This window comes from Microchirus variegatus (assembly GCF_963457635.1).
Source record: "Microchirus variegatus genome assembly, chromosome: 3".
Classification (NCBI taxonomy): Eukaryota; Metazoa; Chordata; class Actinopteri; order Pleuronectiformes; family Soleidae; genus Microchirus; species Microchirus variegatus.
In genome coordinates, this window is record NC_139804.1 from 7,622,530 (window position 1) to 7,644,891 (window position 22,362).

The 22,362-nt window shown below is 44.1% G+C and overlaps 1 protein-coding gene across 1 annotated transcript in view; it reads right to left on the reverse strand.

Moving 5' to 3' along the window:
* The window catches only part of robo1 (roundabout, axon guidance receptor, homolog 1), a gene marked incomplete at its 5' end in the record, with an annotated part of 252,027 nt that overhangs the window by 142,123 nt on the left and 87,542 nt on the right, over positions 1 to 22,362 (reverse strand). The window contains one exon of the mRNA XM_083886423.1: positions 19,838 to 20,164. Coding sequence (XP_083742549.1) covers positions 19,838 to 20,164 — 327 coding nt within the window. The remainder of the gene's footprint in view (positions 1 to 19,837; positions 20,165 to 22,362) is intronic.

Genomic DNA, 22,362 nt, shown 5'->3' on the forward strand with positions numbered 1-22,362 from the left:
CCTGTCCCCTTATCTTCCCCTCGCGAGCCAAGACAGACTTTCAGTCCAACTGGAGCCTCAGCCTTTCCACTCTCATCCCACGCTTAACGGCAGCTTGTGCGCGTTTTTCTCTTTGACTATCCACATATCCCCCTCGTCCCCCCACCCGCCGTCTTTGTTCTTCCTTCCCATCGCTCCTTCTGCGCGTTTGATCAGGAAAGCGTTTGCATTCCGTGCAACTATTTTTTAAATCGCATCAAGGCTGTGTCTGTGTTGAGGGTAAAATATTGTACCTGTTCGCGGTGAGTCCTGATGAGGTTAGAGATTTTGGCTTAAAAACGACGGTTTTTACCAGATGTTCCTTTCCTTTTGATGGCAGATAGGAGTTCGGGCATCGGGCCAGTGTTGGTGTGTGTTTGATAGGGTGCAAGGTCAACATTTGTGTGTCTCTGTCTCTGTCTGTGTGTGTTTACACTATCTCAGTCCATCACCTCTCTCCTCTTTGTGCCATTGTTTTGCTTTTGGTAAGCTGAGTGTTTGGGTGCAGACAGGTTGAGAGAAGCCAGGTTAAGTCTAACCACCCGTCAAACCCAGTTTTGCTTTGCCTTGGGTAAAAAAAAAACCCAAAAACCTAATATGATATAATATAACTAAGTAAGAATGGGTCATTTCTTTTTATTTTATTAAATGATGGCACAATCTGGGGTTTAAACCCAGTTTCAAACTGTTTTTTTCACCAGTGGGAAAAGGGTTTCTCAGTAATGAATACACTGCAGTACATATGCCAGGCCTGTAAGTGGCGCTGTTAAATGGATACATCGAATAAGGAGAAGAAGAAGAAGTACAATGGCGCTAATGGAGTAATCCGCCAATTGTAAATGTTGTTGCTAAGGGTTAAAGAGGTGGGGCTATAACATCATCGTTTTACTAAAGTAGCGTATTTACGGTCTACGTAGAAACGCGAGGCCAGTGTGGATGCACCCGTGTTAGTTCTGATTGGCATTGGTGGGAATGCAAAACCTAAAGGTGAACACACTAATTTCTTCTATTGTTTTGCAGCGATGCAAATTCTGACATAATTTCGAGCGTGCAACGCTACAATATGCATTCAATTTCCAGGCCACTAGCATAGCCACGATTCCGAACAGCGCTCACTCTTTTTCATTCCATCAATTGCAAACAAAATGGTGTCCACTGTAACATTTCACGTGCCGATGATGCGGGAACAAACTTAATCTTCCAGGCCATGGCAATGGTGTATTCGAATCAGAAGTTAGCAGATATTTTGCTAAGTTGAGCATAAAAGAGGCTTGAGGAAAAACAAGTTAAAGCAAGCCATTGTTTTTGAACTAAACCATTGTACATTTAGTTCCAGTTGGTGACTCTGGGATTTACACAGAGTTACTCAGGCCTGCGAGAGTCCATGCGCTAACGTAGGTCGCGGTAAACAGCGGAACAACAGGTTTGAACGGAGCTCACAATATACAGGAGGCCTTCTCTTGCTGGACATCGGTCAAATTAGAGCACCATATGTAGTTTCCAGGTAACAGGCCAACGTGAGAATATGTACCTGATGACACTGCTAATGGACCAGTGTTCCTTTGAGTATCACACTCCCACACACACACACACACACACACAAACTATACACAGCCTAGAAAGACTAATGGAAGAAATGAATGTTATGGTCTGTATCGTAGAAACCAGACTGATGTTTTTTTCAGACAACCTGAGCAGCACTATAGCAGATGGAGGTCACCGCTGGGCAGCGTCGCTAAAATTATCCCCACGGCTTAGCATGAATTACGGAGCGGGCCCCAGGGAAGGTAAGGCCTGCAGTCCTGGAGGACTGAGACTGCTGAGGGTGGCAGGGAGTCCTGGTCTGACACTAGGACGACCGCAGCTGAGGAAGGCTTTCATGAAATCAGTGTGGCGGCTTCTCCCTCGGAAGCAGTCGCTCAAACTCCTCCCGAGGTTGAAAGTGAATTTACATGGCAGTGGTGAACCTTGGGTAATGTGATTAAATCGGGGCAACATGGTGAGCGATGATTAACTTATTCTCTCTCCTCTCTGTGCCCTTCCGCGCTGCCTCTTGCATTTCTGTCAGGCAATCAATAAGCTATTATGGCTCCAAACAGTGGGGTAAATTAACTTACCGCTCCACCTGCAGAGTCGGCACTCTCCCTTAATCCCATTGGCAGGGGAAAAACAAGACTGGACGCAAAAGGCCATGTCCTTAGATCATTTGCAACCGCACCATGATTATTGGCGCGGCGCTCGAGGAGAAAGCAAAGCCGTTTCTCCAAGGTCCAAACGCGGCACTCGGGTAAGGTTTTACAAGTGGTTAAAACAAGTTACAACACATTCCAATCTAGGGTTAGAGTTAGGGTTCCATTTATGAGGGTGAAGCAGTTCAATTCTGTAGTAAAATTCTGCTTCAAAATGGAAAATACACATCTGTTCAGGTTGGCAAGTTGGCGCCCTTTGTAAAGCAAGCCCCTCTCATCAAGGGTACTGGAGATGGACTGATACAGATACCGATATCACAAACTTGAATTCCGACTGATACCAACATCAGTGTCTTTTACCTGATCTAAACACAGCTTAAATCTCAATTTAAAAAACAAAATCCGTCAACTGGGCTCACTCACGTCCCGGTCACATGACAGAGGCGGTGGAGACGTCTCCTCTTACGGCTTGCTGTCTGCGCTTATTGAAGCACTTAAGTCATAGATAGGGTTTATGTATCATTTTCAGATTTTAAATCATTTATTTTCCCCGATATCTGATCCAGTGATCCTGGCCGGTAATTAATACCGAGTATAACATCGCCTCAACCCTATAAATAAATATCTATGAAAGGCTTATTCTTAGATACAACAACTTTATACAATACATTATATTCAATTTCTGCCACTAAACCCTAACTGTTAACACACTCAATGTTTCTTAACTCTTGGGAAAAAAGGTAGTAGTCCAACACGGTGACTGAAGGGCTTACTATGCCATCCATCAGATTGGAGCCAATCGTCTAAATGGAGCTGAGGCACCGCTGACAGATTAGAATCTGATACAAGAGCGAGGCGGAGAAAGACAGAGAGATGGGGGGGGGGGGGGATCTGGATGGGAGAATAGAAATGTCACCCCGGAGCTTAGAACAGCAGCGCTGCGGACACACAATACCGGGCCTCACTGAGTCAGATGTCAGCTATTTCAAACTTACCCACAGCGACACTGACTACTGTTTGAATTTTGAATGGGTCCTCTCCACTTTTCTCCGTTTACACATGACGTCCCCCTGTCTGTCTTTTATCCAGCTCTTTGCAGTATATGGTTACATGGAGATGCCTTTGTGTCCTTGCCACACCCTGTTTGGAAAAAGGTCAAGCAGTCACAAAGAGGAGGTGAGGGTGTATCTGTTCCATTCACCGCTCCACTCATGCTACCCTTCTCCTTTTGGTCCTAATTAGACTATTGTGTGTGTTTACATAGACTCCACAAGGGAGGATAATTATGTTCACCGCACATGTAGTCGAGCCCGAGGTGTGTAAACTGCATTTTCTGAGCTAATAAGATGAGACAGATGTTTCAACAAGTGCTTCCAAATATGAAATGCATACTCAGTCCTTGTGTTTACAGAAATTATTGTGTTGGTCTGACTAAAACCACACTTTTGAAATGGTACTATTTCGAATTACTCAACGTCAGAACGGCACGACTCGATAATGTGACCGGGAGTCAAATTACTATTGGAGTTCAGGGGGATTCAAGCTGCAACTCTTGACTTTGACAAGGTACGTTGAAAAAAATAACAAAAAAAAATAGTGCTGGGCATGCTAACAGTGGTTGACGGCGTCGAAGTTAACGTATGACGCGTTTCCATGACGACTGACCGGAAAAAGATGCGGCACCGGAGTCCAGGCACCATTTACCAGTTAGCTCCATTAGCTGCGTTAGCTCCTTTAGTGCCGTTAGCGCTCGTCATGACAACGTTAGCTTTGCTAACAACAATTCCAGACATACGCCAGGGACTGCGGTGTTCAGCGACGAGGACCTAAACGGTGCATCTGTGAACAGTTCAGCAGATCCAAGCTACCCGTGAATTAGCTGAGGGAGTTTCTTATTCTTAAGTATGTAATAAGTTGAAATAAAACATCCCGTCATGTTCATAGCCTCAAGATAAGTCTATTACGTGGATTAAAGTCAAGTGTGTAGCTTCACGCAGGCCACCATCTTGTGCCGTTGTGTTTCTACGGGCAGCTGGTATGGACAAACTAGCCATTTACCAGTTAGCTCCATTAGCTGCATTAGCTCCTTTAGCGTCATTAGTGCACCTACAGTCGAACTGGAGCAGTCTGTTGAAACGAAAAAGACCAGTGCTACAAATAACTATTTAACAATCAAATATAAATATCAAATATTTAACAATCGGGAGTCACGTAAACATCATGTCACGTGTGTCTTTTTCCAGTCAGTCGTCATGGAAACGAGCCATGCATTAACTTGCGCTAACGTTGAGGCCATTAACACTGTTAACCGCCGTTAACGCATTAACGTGCCCAGCACTAAAAAAAATGTAAGCAAACTCCGAAAGCTAGCTCATGCTGTGTTACCATGTTCTGTAAAAGGCTGCTACACAGCCGTCGTACTTAACTGCACATGGAGACGTTCTGGCTGTTCTTGAACATCCATTCTTCTCCCCTGCCTTGTCATTAGTACAATAACTCTATCGTAATTAAATTATCTGTAACGCGAGAACCTCTTACTCGCAGAATATCTGAGACTTTCAAGGCGAACTGCAATCCGTGCAGAAAGCTCAGGATAACAGCGAGCTTTCAGAAGGACTACAGCGCCGATTAACGAGCATAACAACTCTCACTCACTGCCGCCTCTATTTCAAGACACACACATTCTCTCCCAATTGTTGCATTAATGATCAGATTAGCTTCCACGGCAACCGAGGACAATTAGACGACAATTGCGTGCCATCATACAGTATATCCCCCTCCCCTGTTTGCATTTGTCATTGACTGATGACAGAGCTGCGAGCATCCGCAAGTCAGCAACAAGCAGACTGCGTGTCATTTGCAGTCAGATAGCAGGAGACAGATCATTATCAGTGTTTGGGTCGACTGCTTTACCTCACCAGCTCTTCCTGCCAGTCACGCTCCAGGCTCAGTAACATGCTACAACGCTGATACAGTTTCATACGTCGTCTTTTTCTTTCTTTTTTTTGCTTCGCTCCATCATAGATGTCTTACAACATACAGCCTGTGTCTGGCTTCTGCCTCAACCTTCCCCATCTATCAACTCACAGGAGACAGCAACACTGAGACAGCAACACTGACAAAGCAACACAGTTGAGGGGAACAAATGAACAGCAGAGATGGCCTCTTTAAAGGGAAGATATATTAAAGCTCACATACAGTGGTAAATGTTAGTTATGGAGGTCTACTTGCATAAATTAACTTGTTTTTATGGTCAAAAACCTCCTAGTTGTTGTAAACGAGCTGATGGAAATCTCTCCTTACTGACGCTCTCCTCAGCCGCGGTGTTTCAGACTGAAATCTCACACCCAGAAGACAGTGTGTTGTGATTGGCCAATACTCGGAAGTGACATTATCAGCACACCAGCTCTCAGAAGCGCAGCTCCCCCCTCTGGAACGGTGGATGCACTGCTCCTCATTATCAGAACATTGTTTTAACAAAAATAGCTTCATCACGACTCCCCGCCACAGTCCCTTTTACGACCCGGAGTCAGACCCAGAGTCAGAAGACACTCGCTCGTGAAACACCTCCACAACCGTCGTTATTCTTCTTCTGTGGTTCAATGTACGCAACTGGATGTTCCCAGACTAGTGCCTGGACCAGGAGGATCCGCTGTTCAGAAATGCTGTATACGTAACCGGACCGGGTTTTTTCAGAGATCTCACTGAGACCGAGATTACAATGAAACACGTTCTCAGCAATGGCTGAACTGTTTGTTTTGAACCTTCAGGGATTCATAAACAAGGTAATGACGCAGATACACACTAAATAACAACGTTAATTGGAACTTCCTATCTAGGTCCGCTTTTAATAAAGTCTGATATAGCATGAGAGCAGACTGTTCCCTGAGTTATCCGTTCATTAATAGGGAGTAGAAACTATCTCCACTTCAACAAACCCTACAAATCTACTACTTGAAAAGTGTTCTTTAAAAAAAAGATGCGTCTTACATCCATATTATGACTAAAATAACTCCTGAAACTCATACCTATTTTGGGGCGAATTTGTCGAGTAGGTGCCTGCTCTTGTTTGGTACACTTGCTGTACTTTTACAGTTAGATGTCTGCTTTTAGCGTTAAAGATAGCGAGTACGTGAAAAAGTACAAACCGGTTGTGAAATGGGGCGTTCCATCTCCTGGACATAAACAGTGTCCGAGTCAGTCATGAGATGGTCTGTGCAGGCTCAGCTCATTTTAACTGACTGTGCCCCATGAGCACATTTTTCTAACTTTGGCAAAATGTTGGCAGAAAATCCCTGAAGTTCCAGTCTCCCGACCTCTTAATCCTCCCTAACTCCATCGTCTCGGATCGGGGCGCATGATAGAAGGTTTCAAGTAAAGGCTTAACCTGGGTTTAATAACCAGAGCATGTCCTCAGTGCACAACGCCTCGTCATATGACCAGACATCGGGCACGAACACACACACACACACACACACACACACATACACACACACACACACACACACACACACACACACACACACACACACACACACACACACACACACACACACACACACACACACACACACACACACACACACACACACACACACACAAACCTCCCACAGACACACAAACACACATGAGCGCGGCCTCTCCAGCCACAGGAGAGGCTCAGGCCGAGAGGAGATTACACCTCACAGCAAGAGTAATACCAGGGTCTCCGCAGAAGAAGCGGAGATTAGAGTCAGCGACGTACATTCATCTGGTTCTCACAGGCACTGACACACACACACGCACACACACAAACACACACACACACACACACACACACACACACACACACACACACACACACACACACACACACACACACACACACACACACACACACACACACACACAGCTTTAGCACTGAGTGCATTTATCAAACATGGATCACAGTCAAGCACAAAAAAAATATGGACAAAATGATAAACGACGCACTCATAAATATCAATAAACACAAACAAAGTCATGTCTGGTCTGTGAAGGAGGGTTTATACCACCAATAAGTGTGTTTGCATGCTCGGTATATAGCGCTAGCAGCCTGAATTTAATGTCCTAGCTAACAGGACACCGTAGAGTTAGCTCGCCATGACAACGTTAGCTTTGCTAACAACAATTCCTAAAATTCCAGACATATACACCAGGGACTGCGTTCGGCCACGAGGACCTAAACGGTGCGTCTGTGAACAGTTTAGCCGATTCAAGCTAGCCCCGAATTAGCTGAGGGAGCTTCCGCAACAGTTTCTTATTCTTAAGTAATGTAATAACATAGAATAAAACATCCTGTCGTGTTCATATACTCAAGATAAGGCTATTATGTGGACTTAAGTCAAGTGCGTAGCTTCACGCATGCCGCCATCTTGTGCCGCTGTGTTTCTACGGGCAGCTGGAATGGACAAACTAGCCAGACCACATGTGTGTGCCTCACATTTTAAAGTTGAATTGTAAAGTTATAATGTAATAACTTAGAATTAAACATCCTGTCATGTTCATAGCCTCAAGATAAGTCTATTATGTGGACTTAAGTCAAGTGCTTTGCTTCACGCAGCATTAGCATTGAGTGCATTTATCAAACATGGATCACAGTCAAACACAAAAAAAATTTGGACAAAATGATAAACGACACACTCTTAAACATCAATAAACACAAACAAAGTCAGGTCTGGTCTCTAACAAACAAAAAGGAAAGTTTATACCACCAATATGTGTGTTTGCATGCCCGGTATATAGCGCTAGCACCCGGAGTTTAATGTCCTAGCTAACAGGATATCGTAGAGTTAGCTCGTCGTGACATGTTAGCTTCTCTCCCGGCAAACACACGGCTAACAAACAAACGTCAACCGTACCCACGCTGACTCGCGTTAGCCTGTGGGTAATTGATATTGATGTGAAGAACAGTTTAGCCGATCCAAGCTAGCCCCGAATTAGCTGAGGGAGCTTCCACAACAGTTTCTTATTCTTAAGTAATGTAATAACTTAGAATAAAACATCCTGTCGTGTTCATAGCCTCAAGATAAGTCTATTATGTGGACTTAAGTCAATTACGTAGCTTCACGCAGGCCGCCATCTTGTGCCGCTGTGTTTCTACGGGCAGCTGGAAAGGACAAACTAGCCAGACCACATGTGTGTGCCTCACATTTTGAAGTTGAATTGTAAAGTTGAAGTTTAATGGCTGTGGCAACATTAACCCAATGCATAAACCGACAAGTTTACAAGTGTTTACATGCTTTCTGGTACGCGGGGGCCACCGTAGTTCCCTGACGTCTAGTGGAGAGACTGCAAATTGCAACAAAGGAGGAGCCTGTCAGGCTTATTCCAAGGCTATAAAAATTAAATATCTATGCAATGTTTAATATATGCAATATTTACCAATAACCCCCCCCCCCCCCCACACACACACTAAATGTGACACAGTGGACTTTTAAGAAGAGAGGAAATAAACGTCCTCTTCTATTAGCGCTCCTCCAGATAGAGGAATGACTGAAGTCAAGAGCTCACATACTGTATCTTATCTCCTCTCGACTGCCACTTCATGTTGTTAATATCATACTTCACTATCCTGGAACACAGCGAGCACAGCATCCTGCTCCGTGTGTTCTTCACTGAAGCCAGAGCCAAGGATTTACACAGAGCTGAAAAAGCAGTCACTATAGTGACAAGAAGGAGAAAAAAAAAAAAAAACCTGACACACAAGTGTTTGAGGGAGGAGGGGGAGGCAGAGAAGAAAGCTGTGCAGTGGCTTTACTTTTTCAAAACACATCTCCAGATATCTGGGCTATGTCATGTGCAAATGGATGGACTCAAAAACCCACACAGAAACAGAGGAAAGTGCTTAAAGTGAGCTCCATAAGTCAGCATCGCTGTCCCTGTTAACAGAGACTAGCTATTTCCTGAAGTAACGCACAGACGGGGGAAGTGGAGGATCGCATGGAGCAGCTGCGTTGATGCGTTTCATTCTCTATTTTTATACTAGAGACGTCAAACAGGGAAATCGATGAATCACGGTAAAGAGACGACAGCTTGAGCTTCACCTGTACTGAGAGGTATTTAAGGTCGTCATTAAAAAAACAAACACAAAAAACCCACCTTATTTACCAAGGTTGTATTTATTGTTTTATGGCGCAATTTCCCCCCCTACAGTAAATTCCACTGGTGACAAACTGATAACACGCGAAGATAAAGATTCAAAGTGGAAGCTGCAGTGAATCAAGGGTTTGCTTTCAACCGTCTTCAGAGGCGCAGCTTGTGAACAGGCAAGGCAGGCAACTGCTTGAGGCCCCGAGCCGATAGGGGGGCCCCCGACACTCGGAGCCTGAGGGCTGTTTTTACTGAAATGTGTAGTGTCCAGCCGCCTCCCCGTCCCCCTTAAAAAACAATGGCCGATTTGCAATGACATCTCAGTAGGAAACCTCCCTAAAGGGGCCCCACCTCACTTTAACATGTGTGAAGTTATCGTTCTGCAAGTTGGAAAATGAAGAGGATTATTTACAATGTAATGCATATCTTTTTTACTCAGTTTATATATGTTTTTTTTTCAGTTATTTACAGTATTTTATTGTTCTATATATTTATATTTGTTTTATAATGTGGGTTCTTTACAGTGTAATGTATTTTTTAATAAGTTTACATCGTTTTTAAAAGCTATTTACAGTATTTTATTGTTCCTTACATTTAAATTTTCACATACTTTTTAAGTACAAGGTTTTTCCGTGTTATTTCATTCATTTCGAGGATTTTTTTTTTTAACTCACATTACATTTTTTGTTGGTGTCAGATTATTTATAACATAATGGTGATGGACACTGGTTGGAAGGAAGGGCCCCCTGGGAACTTTTGCTTAGGGCCCCTACAGACTCTAGAATCGCCTCTGACCGTCTTTCACTTGTTCCTCAAAAGAAAACTAGACAGACAAAAAAAAAGAGGGGGATGAAGGTGTAGTTTTTTAGGGGAACGTCTCCCCGTCTCGATCGCCTCGTCTTCCTCAGAGACGGGGGGAGCAGTGAGTGATGGATGCAGACTCTGTCCTTTGGCCATGTCTGTACACCTGCCTTTTTAACTCGTGCACAGACTCCTTCACACAACTCTCATGACATTATTCACCAGACCAGTGTGTGTACACATGCTGACAGACTGACGGAATCACACACAGAGGATGCCTCGCCTCGCGCCGATCCTCCTTCTCTCTCACACAAAACCCAATCCATTCATGCCACTTTCTTCATCCTTCAGCAGAAAGTGTGTTGTCTTCAGGGCACGGTGCCAGTGTTCACTGTAAAACACCACAAAGTGGGTAAAAAAAAAACTCTCCGCTCTGGCTCTTCTCCACTGATACAATGGAGCGTTCGCTTGGCCTCGCATCGAGCCAGCAGTTTTGGTTCTGGTGGGGGGAGGAGGAGGCTCCATGTGTGTAAAACCGTGCACTGAATAAATCCCGAAATCAGTGTGTGACATTTGACAGATTTTTTTTTTCACACGAGTGAGAGAGACATTAGCGTCCTCTTTTCCTATCACTCCAGGCTGCTGGCACTGCAGGAACGACAGCCGCGCTCTGGGCATCGTTATGTGCCGCGTTGTCACTTATGCATATTTTTCGTCGATACGAGGTCAAAGACGCGAGGTCGCTAACAAGCACACACAGCGTGCAGTCATTTCTGAAGATACCACAACCCTGATTATCCTCCAATAACTACATCATTTTTTACAAAATTAACATTAAACAACAAACTTAAAAAGTAAAAAAACTTGGTAAAACTGCACAATTAGGTGCAAATGCACAGAAGATGGTATTGAATGAAATAAACAAATATTTAAATCTGAAATAAAGCGATGGAACTTTAACAAGATTACAAAGAAGAACAAAATGTCTTAATAACTATGTGAAAACTATGTAAAATGTGCAAAACACTAAAAGAATTAAAAATAAATTAATTATAAAATACTCTAGGGGGGCCCCTGGTGGTCATGGGGCCGGCGCTTAGTTCGCTTATGCCTTGGGCCGGCACTGGTTGGGGATTAATTGAGGTGCCGGTTCAGATCTTAAAAAGGCGGCCATTTTGGCCCACCATGTTTTTACTGCAGCCTGCAATGGACAAACTTAACTTAATGTTTTAAGTTTTGATTCTTAATGAAGGCTACATTTGAGGTGAGAGATATTCAGCTGCTAAATGTTACATACTGTACCTTTAAGTCCTGATTTTGCCCAATATTACATTAATGCTAACATTGAAAATAGTATTAATGATCAGTGTTAATGGACCTAAATGCTCTCCCTGTGCTTTCAAATGAAAACTGAGCCAGCGCTGTATTTCTTTTTAAATAATTCTCTATTTCATGTGCTGTAAAATGCAGAGATTTACTTTCGACTGTAAGGCTCAGTGAGGTCGATCTTACTGTGTGTCACAGAAGTTCTGTACTTAAAGGAGTCAATTTGTTATTGAGCTGCAGCAGCAGCAGCAGCAGCAGCAGGAAAGAGATACTGCAGCTTTAATTACATGTATAGCATTGATTTATGCAAACGCCCTGAAGGACAATCCATGCGAGGTCAAACAGACGCACACGCAACACACATGATGAAAATCTGCTTTTATAGGAATTAATAGAAACACGTTAAAATGCAACAAGAGCCTTTCTGCAAAGAGTTTGCATGTTGTCCCCGCGTATGCGTGGGTTTTCTCCGGGTTCTCCGGCTTCCTCCCGCTGTCCAAAAACATGCGATATGGGGATTAGGTGAATTGGTCACTCTAAATTGACCGCAGGTGTGCCCTGCGATGGACTGGCGAACCGTCCACAAGATGTCGGCCTGCGCGAAGCTAAGCACTTGACTTAAGTCCACGTAAAAGGCTCATCTTGAGGCTATGAGCATGACAGGATGTTTTATGCTAAGTTATTACATTAGTTAAGAGTAAAAAACTGTTGTGGAAGCTCTCTCAGCTAATTCGGAGCTAGCTTGGATCGGCTAAACTGTTCACAGACGCACCGTTTAGGTCTCCGAACGCAGTTCCTGGCGTATGTCTGGGATTGTAGGAATCGTTGTTAGCAAAGCTAACGTTGTCATGACGAGCTAACTCTACGGTGTCCTGTTAGCTAGGACATTAAACTCCGGGAGCTAAGACAATATCCAGAGCATGCAAACACACAGGATTAGTTTTATTTCAAGTTATTACATTACTTAAGAATAAGAAACTGTTGTGGAAGCTCCCTCAGCTAATACGAGGCTAGCTTGGATCGGCTAAACTGTTCACAGACGCACCATTTAGGTCTCCGAACGCAGTTCCTGGCGTATGTCTGGGATTGTAGGAATCGTTGTTAGCAAAGCTAACGTTGTCATTACAAGCTAACTCTACGGTGTCCTGTTAGCTAGGACAATAAATTATAATGGAATATGGATGGACGCTGAAAGTCGTGTCCTGCTGGGTTTGTAATTAGCAGTCGCAACAAGTTGTTGCTGTAATTCCAAGATTAACGACACACTGGAGTTTTGACCAGCGCCTCACACACACACACACACACACACACACACACACACACACACACACACACACACACACACACACACACACACACACACACACACACACACACACACACACACACACACACACACACACACACACACACCATCAAGAGCAAGCACAAACTTTTATTTAACACACTCTACTTTTCATGAGTTCAACACTGACAGCCACACAAACCACCGGGCTTTGAGACTGTGGACGGGGTCCGCGTTCCAACATAAAAACAAATTAGAGCGGAGGCCGAGGAGAGTCTGTGGTGTGTGTGTGTGTGTGTGTGTGTGTATTTGTGTGTGTGTGTGTGTGTTGAAGCAAATCCTGGCTGTGCCGTTTTTTCACCAATTTGCTCTGAACCTCCCTGAGACAAATAACGGCCACAGAGCAGTTACACACTCGCTGCCTCCACTCTGCGGGCAGCAGCAAAAACTCACCGACGACTCTGCAGAGTTTAAGCTCTCCTGGTTTTTTTTTTACCTCCGACCGGCTGCACCTCACTTATCTCTATCAGTGCCTTCACCTCACTGTTTGGTTTTAATGTTTCCAACTTCTTCACAACTGATAAAGTAGTGTAGCGTTTGAAAAAGAAAGAATGCAAACCTGATCCACACAGAAACTACTTTCCCTATTCAGCACCGTATTGTCCCCAAAATGGCTCTAAAAGCTCTAATATAGTAGATGCCAGGCCTTTATCAGACATACGCCAAAAACAGCGAAGAGGACGTGGACAAAGATGGAGATTGTGGATGCAAATGCAAGAGCAAGAGCATTTAATCGATGAATAAATGAATCGTCAACTATTTTGCACGATTAAAACAAGATTTCTGATCATTTTAGCTTCTTAAAGGTGCATTATGTAATAAATCTAAAGAAAATCTTCCTAATATGTCACAGAGACTCAGGAATAATGTTCATATAACAAACTGAACTCACCAACAACAGTACAGCCAAAATATTTACATAAAAAAAAAATATATATATATTTTGCAGACTGCAAATCTTGTTAATATTTTTAAATCATGTTTTAGCATGTGGCGCCATCTACCAATCATTGCAGTCAGTAGAGTCTCAGCTGCAATGTAGTAACCGTTTTTGGCCACATTCTTACATATGGCACCTTTAAATGTGAATATTTTCTTAATTTCTTTGCTCCACATAATTGAATTATTTTGGTTTGTGGACAAAACATAGACATTCGAGAACATCCTCATTTCCAGGTTTGACAAACACTGATCAACGTTTTTTTTTTACACATTTTCCCACATTTTATGGACCAAACCATGAATCGACTACAGAAAATAGTATTTTAAGGCTACTGAATGTAGATAAAAAAAGAAAAGCCAATACCACACAAAACTTTTGGATTCTCCTAAACTCATTATTGTGTGTCAAGAGTCGAGGGTGTAGATCAGCTAAGGACGCCCAAAAAGTCTTTGAGGGCCAAGTACCAGATGTGGTACAAGGGATTTCCTGCACCAGAGACAGACGATTGATCAGATCAGCGGGAGGTTGACGCTGGAGGTTTGTGCCGTCGCATGCCAGCCAACTGTCCTCTGCTCTCCAGATGACCCTCAAAGAATGCGTCCCCCCCCCCAAAAAAAAAATCTGTCAAGATCTAACCGCGCCTCCCTCAACACGTCCGACCCCCCCCCCCCACTAATCAGAGTCGGTGTGCAGCCAGCTGGCTCCCCCGCGGTAAAGGAGACGTCGCATTCAGTTAGAGTCAAGAGTCAAACTTGGCAGAATTGAGAATAGAGTTGTTGAATTGAATTGTTGTTGTTGGTGGTGGCTGTGAAAAGTGAAACGGTGCCTCCTGGGAGAGACCAGTCTCTCTCTGTGAGTTTAAGGCCCGCAGCCAACGCTGTGCGGTCATCGCGGTGCAGTCAGCCAGGCCACTCGAGGGTTATCTGGCCGCTCAAGTGGAGCTGTGTGCCGTCCATTACCTCACTTTACTATCTGCACATCCAGGAAAAAATTAGCTATTCATAGAAGCTCTAACGTAGAGAGAGAGTACTGTGACTTATCGCAGGGAATGAAACAAGCAGCACAAGTGCTAGCGCTATAGCACAGTGCATTCATATACATGAGCACACATTCAATTTCCGTTAGCGCCGTCAACGTTTACGCAGGACTCGTTTCCATGACGACTACGGCACCGGAGCCCAGGCACTGTTTACCAGTGAGCTCCGTTAGCTGGGTTCGCTACCATTAGCTACGCTAGCTCCTACAGTCGAACTGGAGCTATACTTATCTGTTATTTTGCTAGCATTTCTCAATCAAAATTAGTGCTGGGCACTAGGTTAAAGGTGCATTATGTAATAAATCTAATGCAACTGGTCATAAAATCCTCCTAATATGTCACAGAGACTCAGGAATAATGTTCATATAACAAACTGAACTCACCAGCAACAACAGTACAGACAAAATATTTGTATTAAAAAAATATTTTGCAGACTGCAAATCATGTTTATGTTTTAAAATCATGTTTTGACATGTGGCGCCACCTACCGCCGTCTACCAATCATTGCAGTCAGTAGAGTCTCAGCTGCCGAGCAACCACGGGATGCCATTTACATCAGAAAACGAAACCTTAAAGACTTTGGTATTTTGAATTTGAATGTAGTAACCGTTTTTGGCCATATTCTTACATAACGCACAACGTGTTTCCATGTCGACTGACCGGAAAAAGCAAGATAATCCACTAATAATAGCGTGATGTCATGTTTACGTGCCGGGATACCGGAGTCCTGGCACCGTTTACCAGTTAGCTCCGTTAGCTGCATTAGCTCCTTTAGCACCGGTTAGCACGGCAACAGTCGAACTGGAGCGGTCTGTTTATTCAACGATAAGAGCAGCGCTACAAATAACCAGCGTACCTGTGTACTGCGTATGTGTGCCTCTGTTTTTAAAGTTTAGCGTTACTTTAGAGACTCATTTTAACAATCGGGAGTCAGGTAAACATGACGTTACACGCGTTTTTTCCCGGTCAGTCGTCATGGAAACGTGCCACGCGTTAGCGTTGACGCCGTTAGCGTGCCCAGCACTAATTAAATTATCAAAGTTCAACTTATCTTAGGTTTGAAAACCTACAAAAAGCATTTCACGCCAGGTTATGCTAGGTATGATTTTGTATTTTGACTTTGGGTCAAAAACAGAAAATTTTTGCTATTAGCAGTTTGTCAAATAGCAGTAAAGCGTAAAGGAAGTTCATTATTTTAAGTTGACAACTCAAGAAAACAAGACTCGAGAGTAAATTAATCCTACTTCCAGCTTATTTGAACACACACAAGGCAAACCTGATTGAAGTGCTTTGGCTTCGCTTTAAGAGGCTGCGATAGAGAGAGAGAGATTGTGGGCTGTGCTGTACATGTGGTTAATGATAAACCAAACAAACTGGGTTGGCTTCCCTAGCTTGGCAAAACAGGACTTGTTGAAACTTGGATTATGTTAACAATCACTGGTGCGCATAAGGGGGGGGGACTGCTAAAGCCAGACTTTGAGATGAACATTTCCACAGAAAAGTTGTGTTTTTAGCTCTCGGCGTGAAAATGTTATTGAGGGAGAGCTCGGCAAAACAAACACGATTAAAACTGCGACTTCCTGCAGCGGAATTTCGTCGGAAAGTATAAACTCTCCGCGGTTCCCTCCGCGTCCAGGAGTAAAAACACGACAATGTTGGGCTCATAATTTGATCTGAAAAGCATCTTTAATGACAAGAAGCGAATCCAAAACTGCTTTTCAAACTTTCTCAATGTGAGTCAGATTTATGGTTTGTAGCTTCTTCCCACTCCCTTGTGAAGAAATCGTTCTTTTTCTCTGCAGCAGGGTTCCATCCCGGTTGCTCCGACAACATAATTATACATAGTTAAGCACGAGCTGCAGAGCAGGGAGCGAGAGACACCAGCTCAGCGAGGACGGAGAGAGAAGCCTGGAGCTCGGTGGCTTGTCATTATGGGTCTGTTTGAACCTTATAAAGAAAAAACAGCCCTGAATCTTGAGAGCGAGCCAGTGGCGCTCTGAACTCTGGTCCTCACAAGTCCTGCCAAGTGTCTTGTTTTTGTACAACGGAGGAAAATTCACCTCTGAAATAAACACGGTGTGTCGTCGACTACTGGGGAAAACGATCATTTACACTCTGACCCTTGAAAACGCATATATTGTACTGTACATGTATGTTCTGAACACTACTGACGGCCAACGGATGCTCCAATGCTCAGGATAAATGGACTCCACTCTTTGTACAGAAGCACATCTTGGGTCACAGGACTGTGCGTGACAAAATGGCTCCACAGCGCCCCCTAGAATACGTAAAAATCAACAGCCGCCGTTGAAAAGTTGATTTCACCTACACACGCCACGCTCGCCAACACAAATTGTTGGCGAGCTTCCCTATCAGGACTCCGTTTTCTGTTAGCGTTGTTAGCTTCCCTATCAGGACTCCTTTTTCTGTTAGCGTTGTTAGCTTCCCTATCAGGATTCCTTTTTCTGTTAGCGTTGTTAGCTTGCCTATCAGGACTCCTTTTTCTGTTATCGTTGTTAGCTTGCCTATCAGGACTCCTTTTTCTGTTAGTGTTGTGAGCTTACCTATCAGGACTCCTTTTTCTGTAAGCGTTGTTAGCATGCCTATCAGGACTCCTTTTTCTGTTAGCGTTGTTAGCTTGCCTATCAGGTCTCCTTTTTCTGTTAGCGTTGTTAGTGTTGCTAGCTTGCCTATCAGGACTCCTTTTTCTGTAAGCGTTGTTAGCATGCCTATCAGGACTCCTTTTTCTGTTAGCGTTGTTAGCTTGCCTATCAGGACTCCTTTTTCTGTTAGCGTTGTTAGCTTTCCTATCAGGACTCCTTTTTCTGTTAGCGTTGTTAGTGTTGTTAGCTTGCCTATCAGGTCTCCTTTTTCTGTTAGCGTTGTTAGTGTTGTTAGCTTGCCTATCAGGACTCATTTTTAACCCTTCTGTTAGCGTTGTTAGCATTGCCAACAGGATTTGGGCACGCGTACTTACTCATTGACATATCTCCTAGACCAGGGGTGTCAAACTCAAATACAGAGTGGGCCAAAATTTAAAACTGAACAAAGCCGCGGGCCAAGGGTGAACAAATTAACCTTTTAATAGGGACCCAAACAAGATTTGCATTGTATATTGAACAAGCAAGGCTTAAATAACTTTATAGTGACATGCAAAATCGAGTTTCAAATAATAATAATAATAATTAAAAAATATCAATGGCATATCAAATAAAATTTAAATAAAAAATTGAATGCCTCTTTTCTATTTGCAGCCTTCTGAGGTAAATATCAACATTAACTTTTTCCACAAGCTAATAAATTTGAAAATACCGCTATACTGACCATCAAAGTCGCCAAATCGCCGGCTAAACTCAGCGCGATTGCCGCTGTATAATACCGGCGGGCCAGCTCTAATGTTAATTTGATATTGCCTCAAGGGCCAAATGAAATTACACGGCGGGCCAAATTTGGCCCGCGGGCCAGAGTTTGACACCCATGTCCTAGACCGTTTGTGCTATCTAGAAAATTCAAAAACTACTGGAAAGCAGAGGAACTCATTAAGTCATGCTTGTGACGTCAGCTTCTCAGTACCGCAAATTCCTAAACGCTAAAATAACTGCCAGATATTGAAAGTTGAAGGTGCAGAAGCACTCATTCATTACTTGCCCCATTCCATTTCTGTTCTTTCTATATCTGTCTAAAATGCACGTTTATGATCTAAACGTCCCTGATCTGACGCTTCTCACTTAAGGTTTCGATTAAAGGACATTTAGGACGCAAAGTGCGGAAAACAGAATTGAAAGAAAGCAGTTTTAATTCGTGCGGACACTACAAAGATCCCACTAACGATTTTCAAGTGAAAACACACAGCAGGCAGCCATACTCTCTCTCTCTCTCCATGTCCATCCCCTCATATTAAGGACCATTAGGTCTGGGTTAGACGTCCTCGCCATCTGTGTCTCCACAGAGCAGCGACGCGAGATCCGTGTGATGTACGCGTTCAAACAAATCACACAAGCACTTCCACATTTTCTTTGCCCCGTGCGGACCTCATGTGCATGTGACAACACTTTTTCAGTCCGGTTAATGGCGCGCGCTGAAGTTTGATAGATTCTTGTGCTGCCGCTGTATACACACAAACGCTCCCTCAGTCAGGTCGCATAGTTGACAGACGAAGGATGCCCTTAACTTTTAACCAGTTCCTCAAAAAATGAGATTCTACCTCATTAGGCCCTGGTTTTAGTCCTGACAAGGTCAGTGTTTCTGCAAGGAAATGTCCCAAAGAGGTGACAAATACAAGTAACACACAAACACACAGTCCACCCCCCATCTTGATTAGATTACAGTGAGCTGGTTGGTGACAGCCTCTGGGCACGCTTAGAGGAGCACTGATATCTGAGCTTTTCCTCCTCAGCCAGTCAACAGAGTAAAGAGATAATATATCTGAAGAGCTGACCTCACCAATGAAAGCAGCTCTTAAAGCATCATGGGAACAAATTTGTCAACACAGATCTCCACTCACAAGGCAAAAAAAGGCTTGTTTTCTCTTCCTACACTGCATACCTGCCCACTGTCAGATCTCTGAGTCTACTCCAGGACCCCGAGGAATGCTTACATCCACTTCCTGTCATTGCCCAAGTGCAGCAGCAAATGATGAAATAGAACATCGAGTTAAATGATGACTAAAGAGATGACTGAACACAGATGCGATGACTGTGCACTGCTTTTTCCACTGGAATCTGTCACTTTACGGCTATCTCTTTGACAAAAAGCAGATGCAAGGCCAAAACATAAAGGCCTTTGTTTTCATTGTGGCTCCTGACCACCTACCAAGGGCCCTTTAGAGGAGCACTCACCCTGGAGTGATCAGGCCACTTCTCCCCCCAAGGTTCCTGCAGGCTCGCAGAGCCTGCTGGGCCAAACACATCCTGCCCATCTCCTGAGAGATTATCCAACTCAATGAGCACATTCAGCACAGAAACTGTGGAAGAAACTGGAGCCGGCTATTCATCGGCATCTCAACATCCCAAAACTCAACCATTCACACCCACGCTAGAGCAAGAAACAGAGAGGCATGCTGCACTTACTGGCTACTTCCAGCGAGGCGTTGTGGCTCACCGCCTCGCCCAGGTAGTTGCGGGCGACGCAGACGTAGGAGCCTTCGTCTGGTTTGCTCCGGCGTCCGTGGACAATGCGTAAGAAGAAAAGAGAGCCGGTGGGCAGCAGCATGCGGTGAGAGCGCGAGTCATCTCTGTCCGTTTCCACTCGCTCGCCGTCCTTGTACCACTCCACCGTCGGGGTCGGCCGTCCCTCTGCTTTGCAGTTGAGCGTGGCGGGCTCCCCTTTGGATACGATCAGGTCAGACGGGTGCTCCACAATCCGGGGTGGGGTGTCCTCTTGGCGCAGACGGGATCCTGGAGGAAGAAAACAAGGAAACGTGAGAGTTCTGCGAGGAATTTCTGACTGTTTTGAATAAGACGCAGAAGTGAACGGCCTCACTCGTCTCGTCCGATGTGACAGTTTTAAAGGCAACAACTTTAAATTAACAGCAGCTCGGGGGTCGGCATCGTTGAAATGCCTCACAGAGATCATCTTTCCAGACAGTAAACCCCTGCTGCAGCTGCTGTTATTGTGCCTCCATTCACATCTTTAGTTCAGCCTGCATTTTACGCGCATGTTCAGCAGTTACTGACGTTTAAGTCATGCCATATAAAATACTGTGGTATTATTATTATTTTGAGACGCAATACTTTGATTGACAAGCAGTAAATACTATTTAACGCATGTTTTTTAAAATATAAACAAAGGCCCATTGCCTTCAAACCATTGCCAAATTCGGCCAATGTTGATGAAGCCTAATCAGTTCTGCAGCCTTGTTTAAATCTGCACAGGAAGTGACGCAATTTACACCACAACTAAAGCACAAACACAATATATAATAGTCATAATAAAGCAAGACGGCTGCAAAACTACCGTCTTCAGCAACTACCCGTCATCACTCACAGCAAGTTTGGTTTGGATCGACTGAATTCACGCTAACGGCGCTAAAGGAGCTAATGCAGCTAATGGAGCTAATGGAGCTAACTGGTAAACGGTGCCTGGACTCTGTCACGTCACGCGCGTCATTTTCCGGGTCAGTCATCATGGAAACGTTAATGCCGTGCGTTAACCTAGTGCCCAGCACTAATTTTGACTGAAAAATGCTAGCAAAATGGTTTCAAAAGTGGCATTATCTTGCTAAAAAAGATCACCACGACGTACACGCGATGAAGAGACACCTGCAGGGTTTTGGTACTGTAGCTTTAAAAGCGGTGGCACGTAGTCGTTACCATACAATAACAGGTAAAGCAGATAAGTATCGGGCCGAATAAACTACCAATCTGAGTGTGGAGGAGTCGGCCTTTAATTAAGAGTAACAGCTCCTTCAGTGGAGCTCTACGCTGCTGCTGCTGCTGCTGCTGATGTTCGACTCATTTCTCAGATGAAAAAGCAAGAAGAAGAAGAAGAAATCAGAGAATGTGACACACCTTAAAGGTAAAAAAAAAAAAAGGAAATGAAGAGATTAAAAGATATAGCACAGCAGCCAACAGCAGTGTGTGTGTGGGTGTGTGTGTGTGTGTGGGGGGGGGGGCGTCATTATTATTGCTCTCTGACTAGTCAGCTGTGCCTATCAAACCTGCTTTACATGCAAATTAGCTTCCTGTTGTTAATTCCTGAAGGGTGGGACTTGGTGGGGTTGGGAAGGCATTGTGTTCCTGTGCACACAATAGCATGTGTGTGTGTGTGTGTGTGAGAGGGAGGGTGAAGGAGGGAGTGATTTATTCCCTCCTTGCCTTATTTCAGAGTGCAGGCCTTCGGAGCTCATTCGGCACCAATTAAAAAGAGTCGGCTCTAATTGGAGGAGCAGGGCTGCAATTAATTCAGCCAGCATTCCGTGAACTTGCCACCCTGCCTTGTTTGGGCGCCCTCCACACACCCATCCCATCATCCCGTCATCCCTCCTTCTGTTAGGCCCAGGAATCTGCTGCTGAGGAGGCATCTTCCTCACAGAAAAGTCAGCATAATAAGTGACAGCTCGGTGGAGAGATTAATAACTCCAACACAAATAATAGGTAGCGTGGTCAATGGGATATAATTAATCTCTTGGTCCAATGGAGGACATCATGATCAAGGGTTTATGACAAAGGAGGTGCAGATGCAATAATTTATGCAATTACTGTTGAAAAAGCATATGAATGAAAACCTCATATAGAGGATATATAAGGAGTGGAAAATGGTCGTATTGTTGGTACATTTTCTGCCTCTTTATTTGAAGCAATTACACTAACGCAAATGAGCTGACGCTTCATCATCTATTCAGGATTAAGCTATGAAACTGTCTTGCTCCTCGCCATGCCGTTCTGTCGATAATCTGTGGGTTTGAAAGTAGAGATTAAAGCATTTCTGAGAGATGGGGAGAGAGAAAAAGACGACTTTTTTTCTCGACTGCGATGAAGTTTATTAAAAATACATACTGTATGGGCTCGTGAGGCGTTCTGATCCGTAACATAATTAACTCCCATTTGTAACCTGTGTCCGTTTCGGGTTTTGTGAACGTGCGCCGACGAGGCCT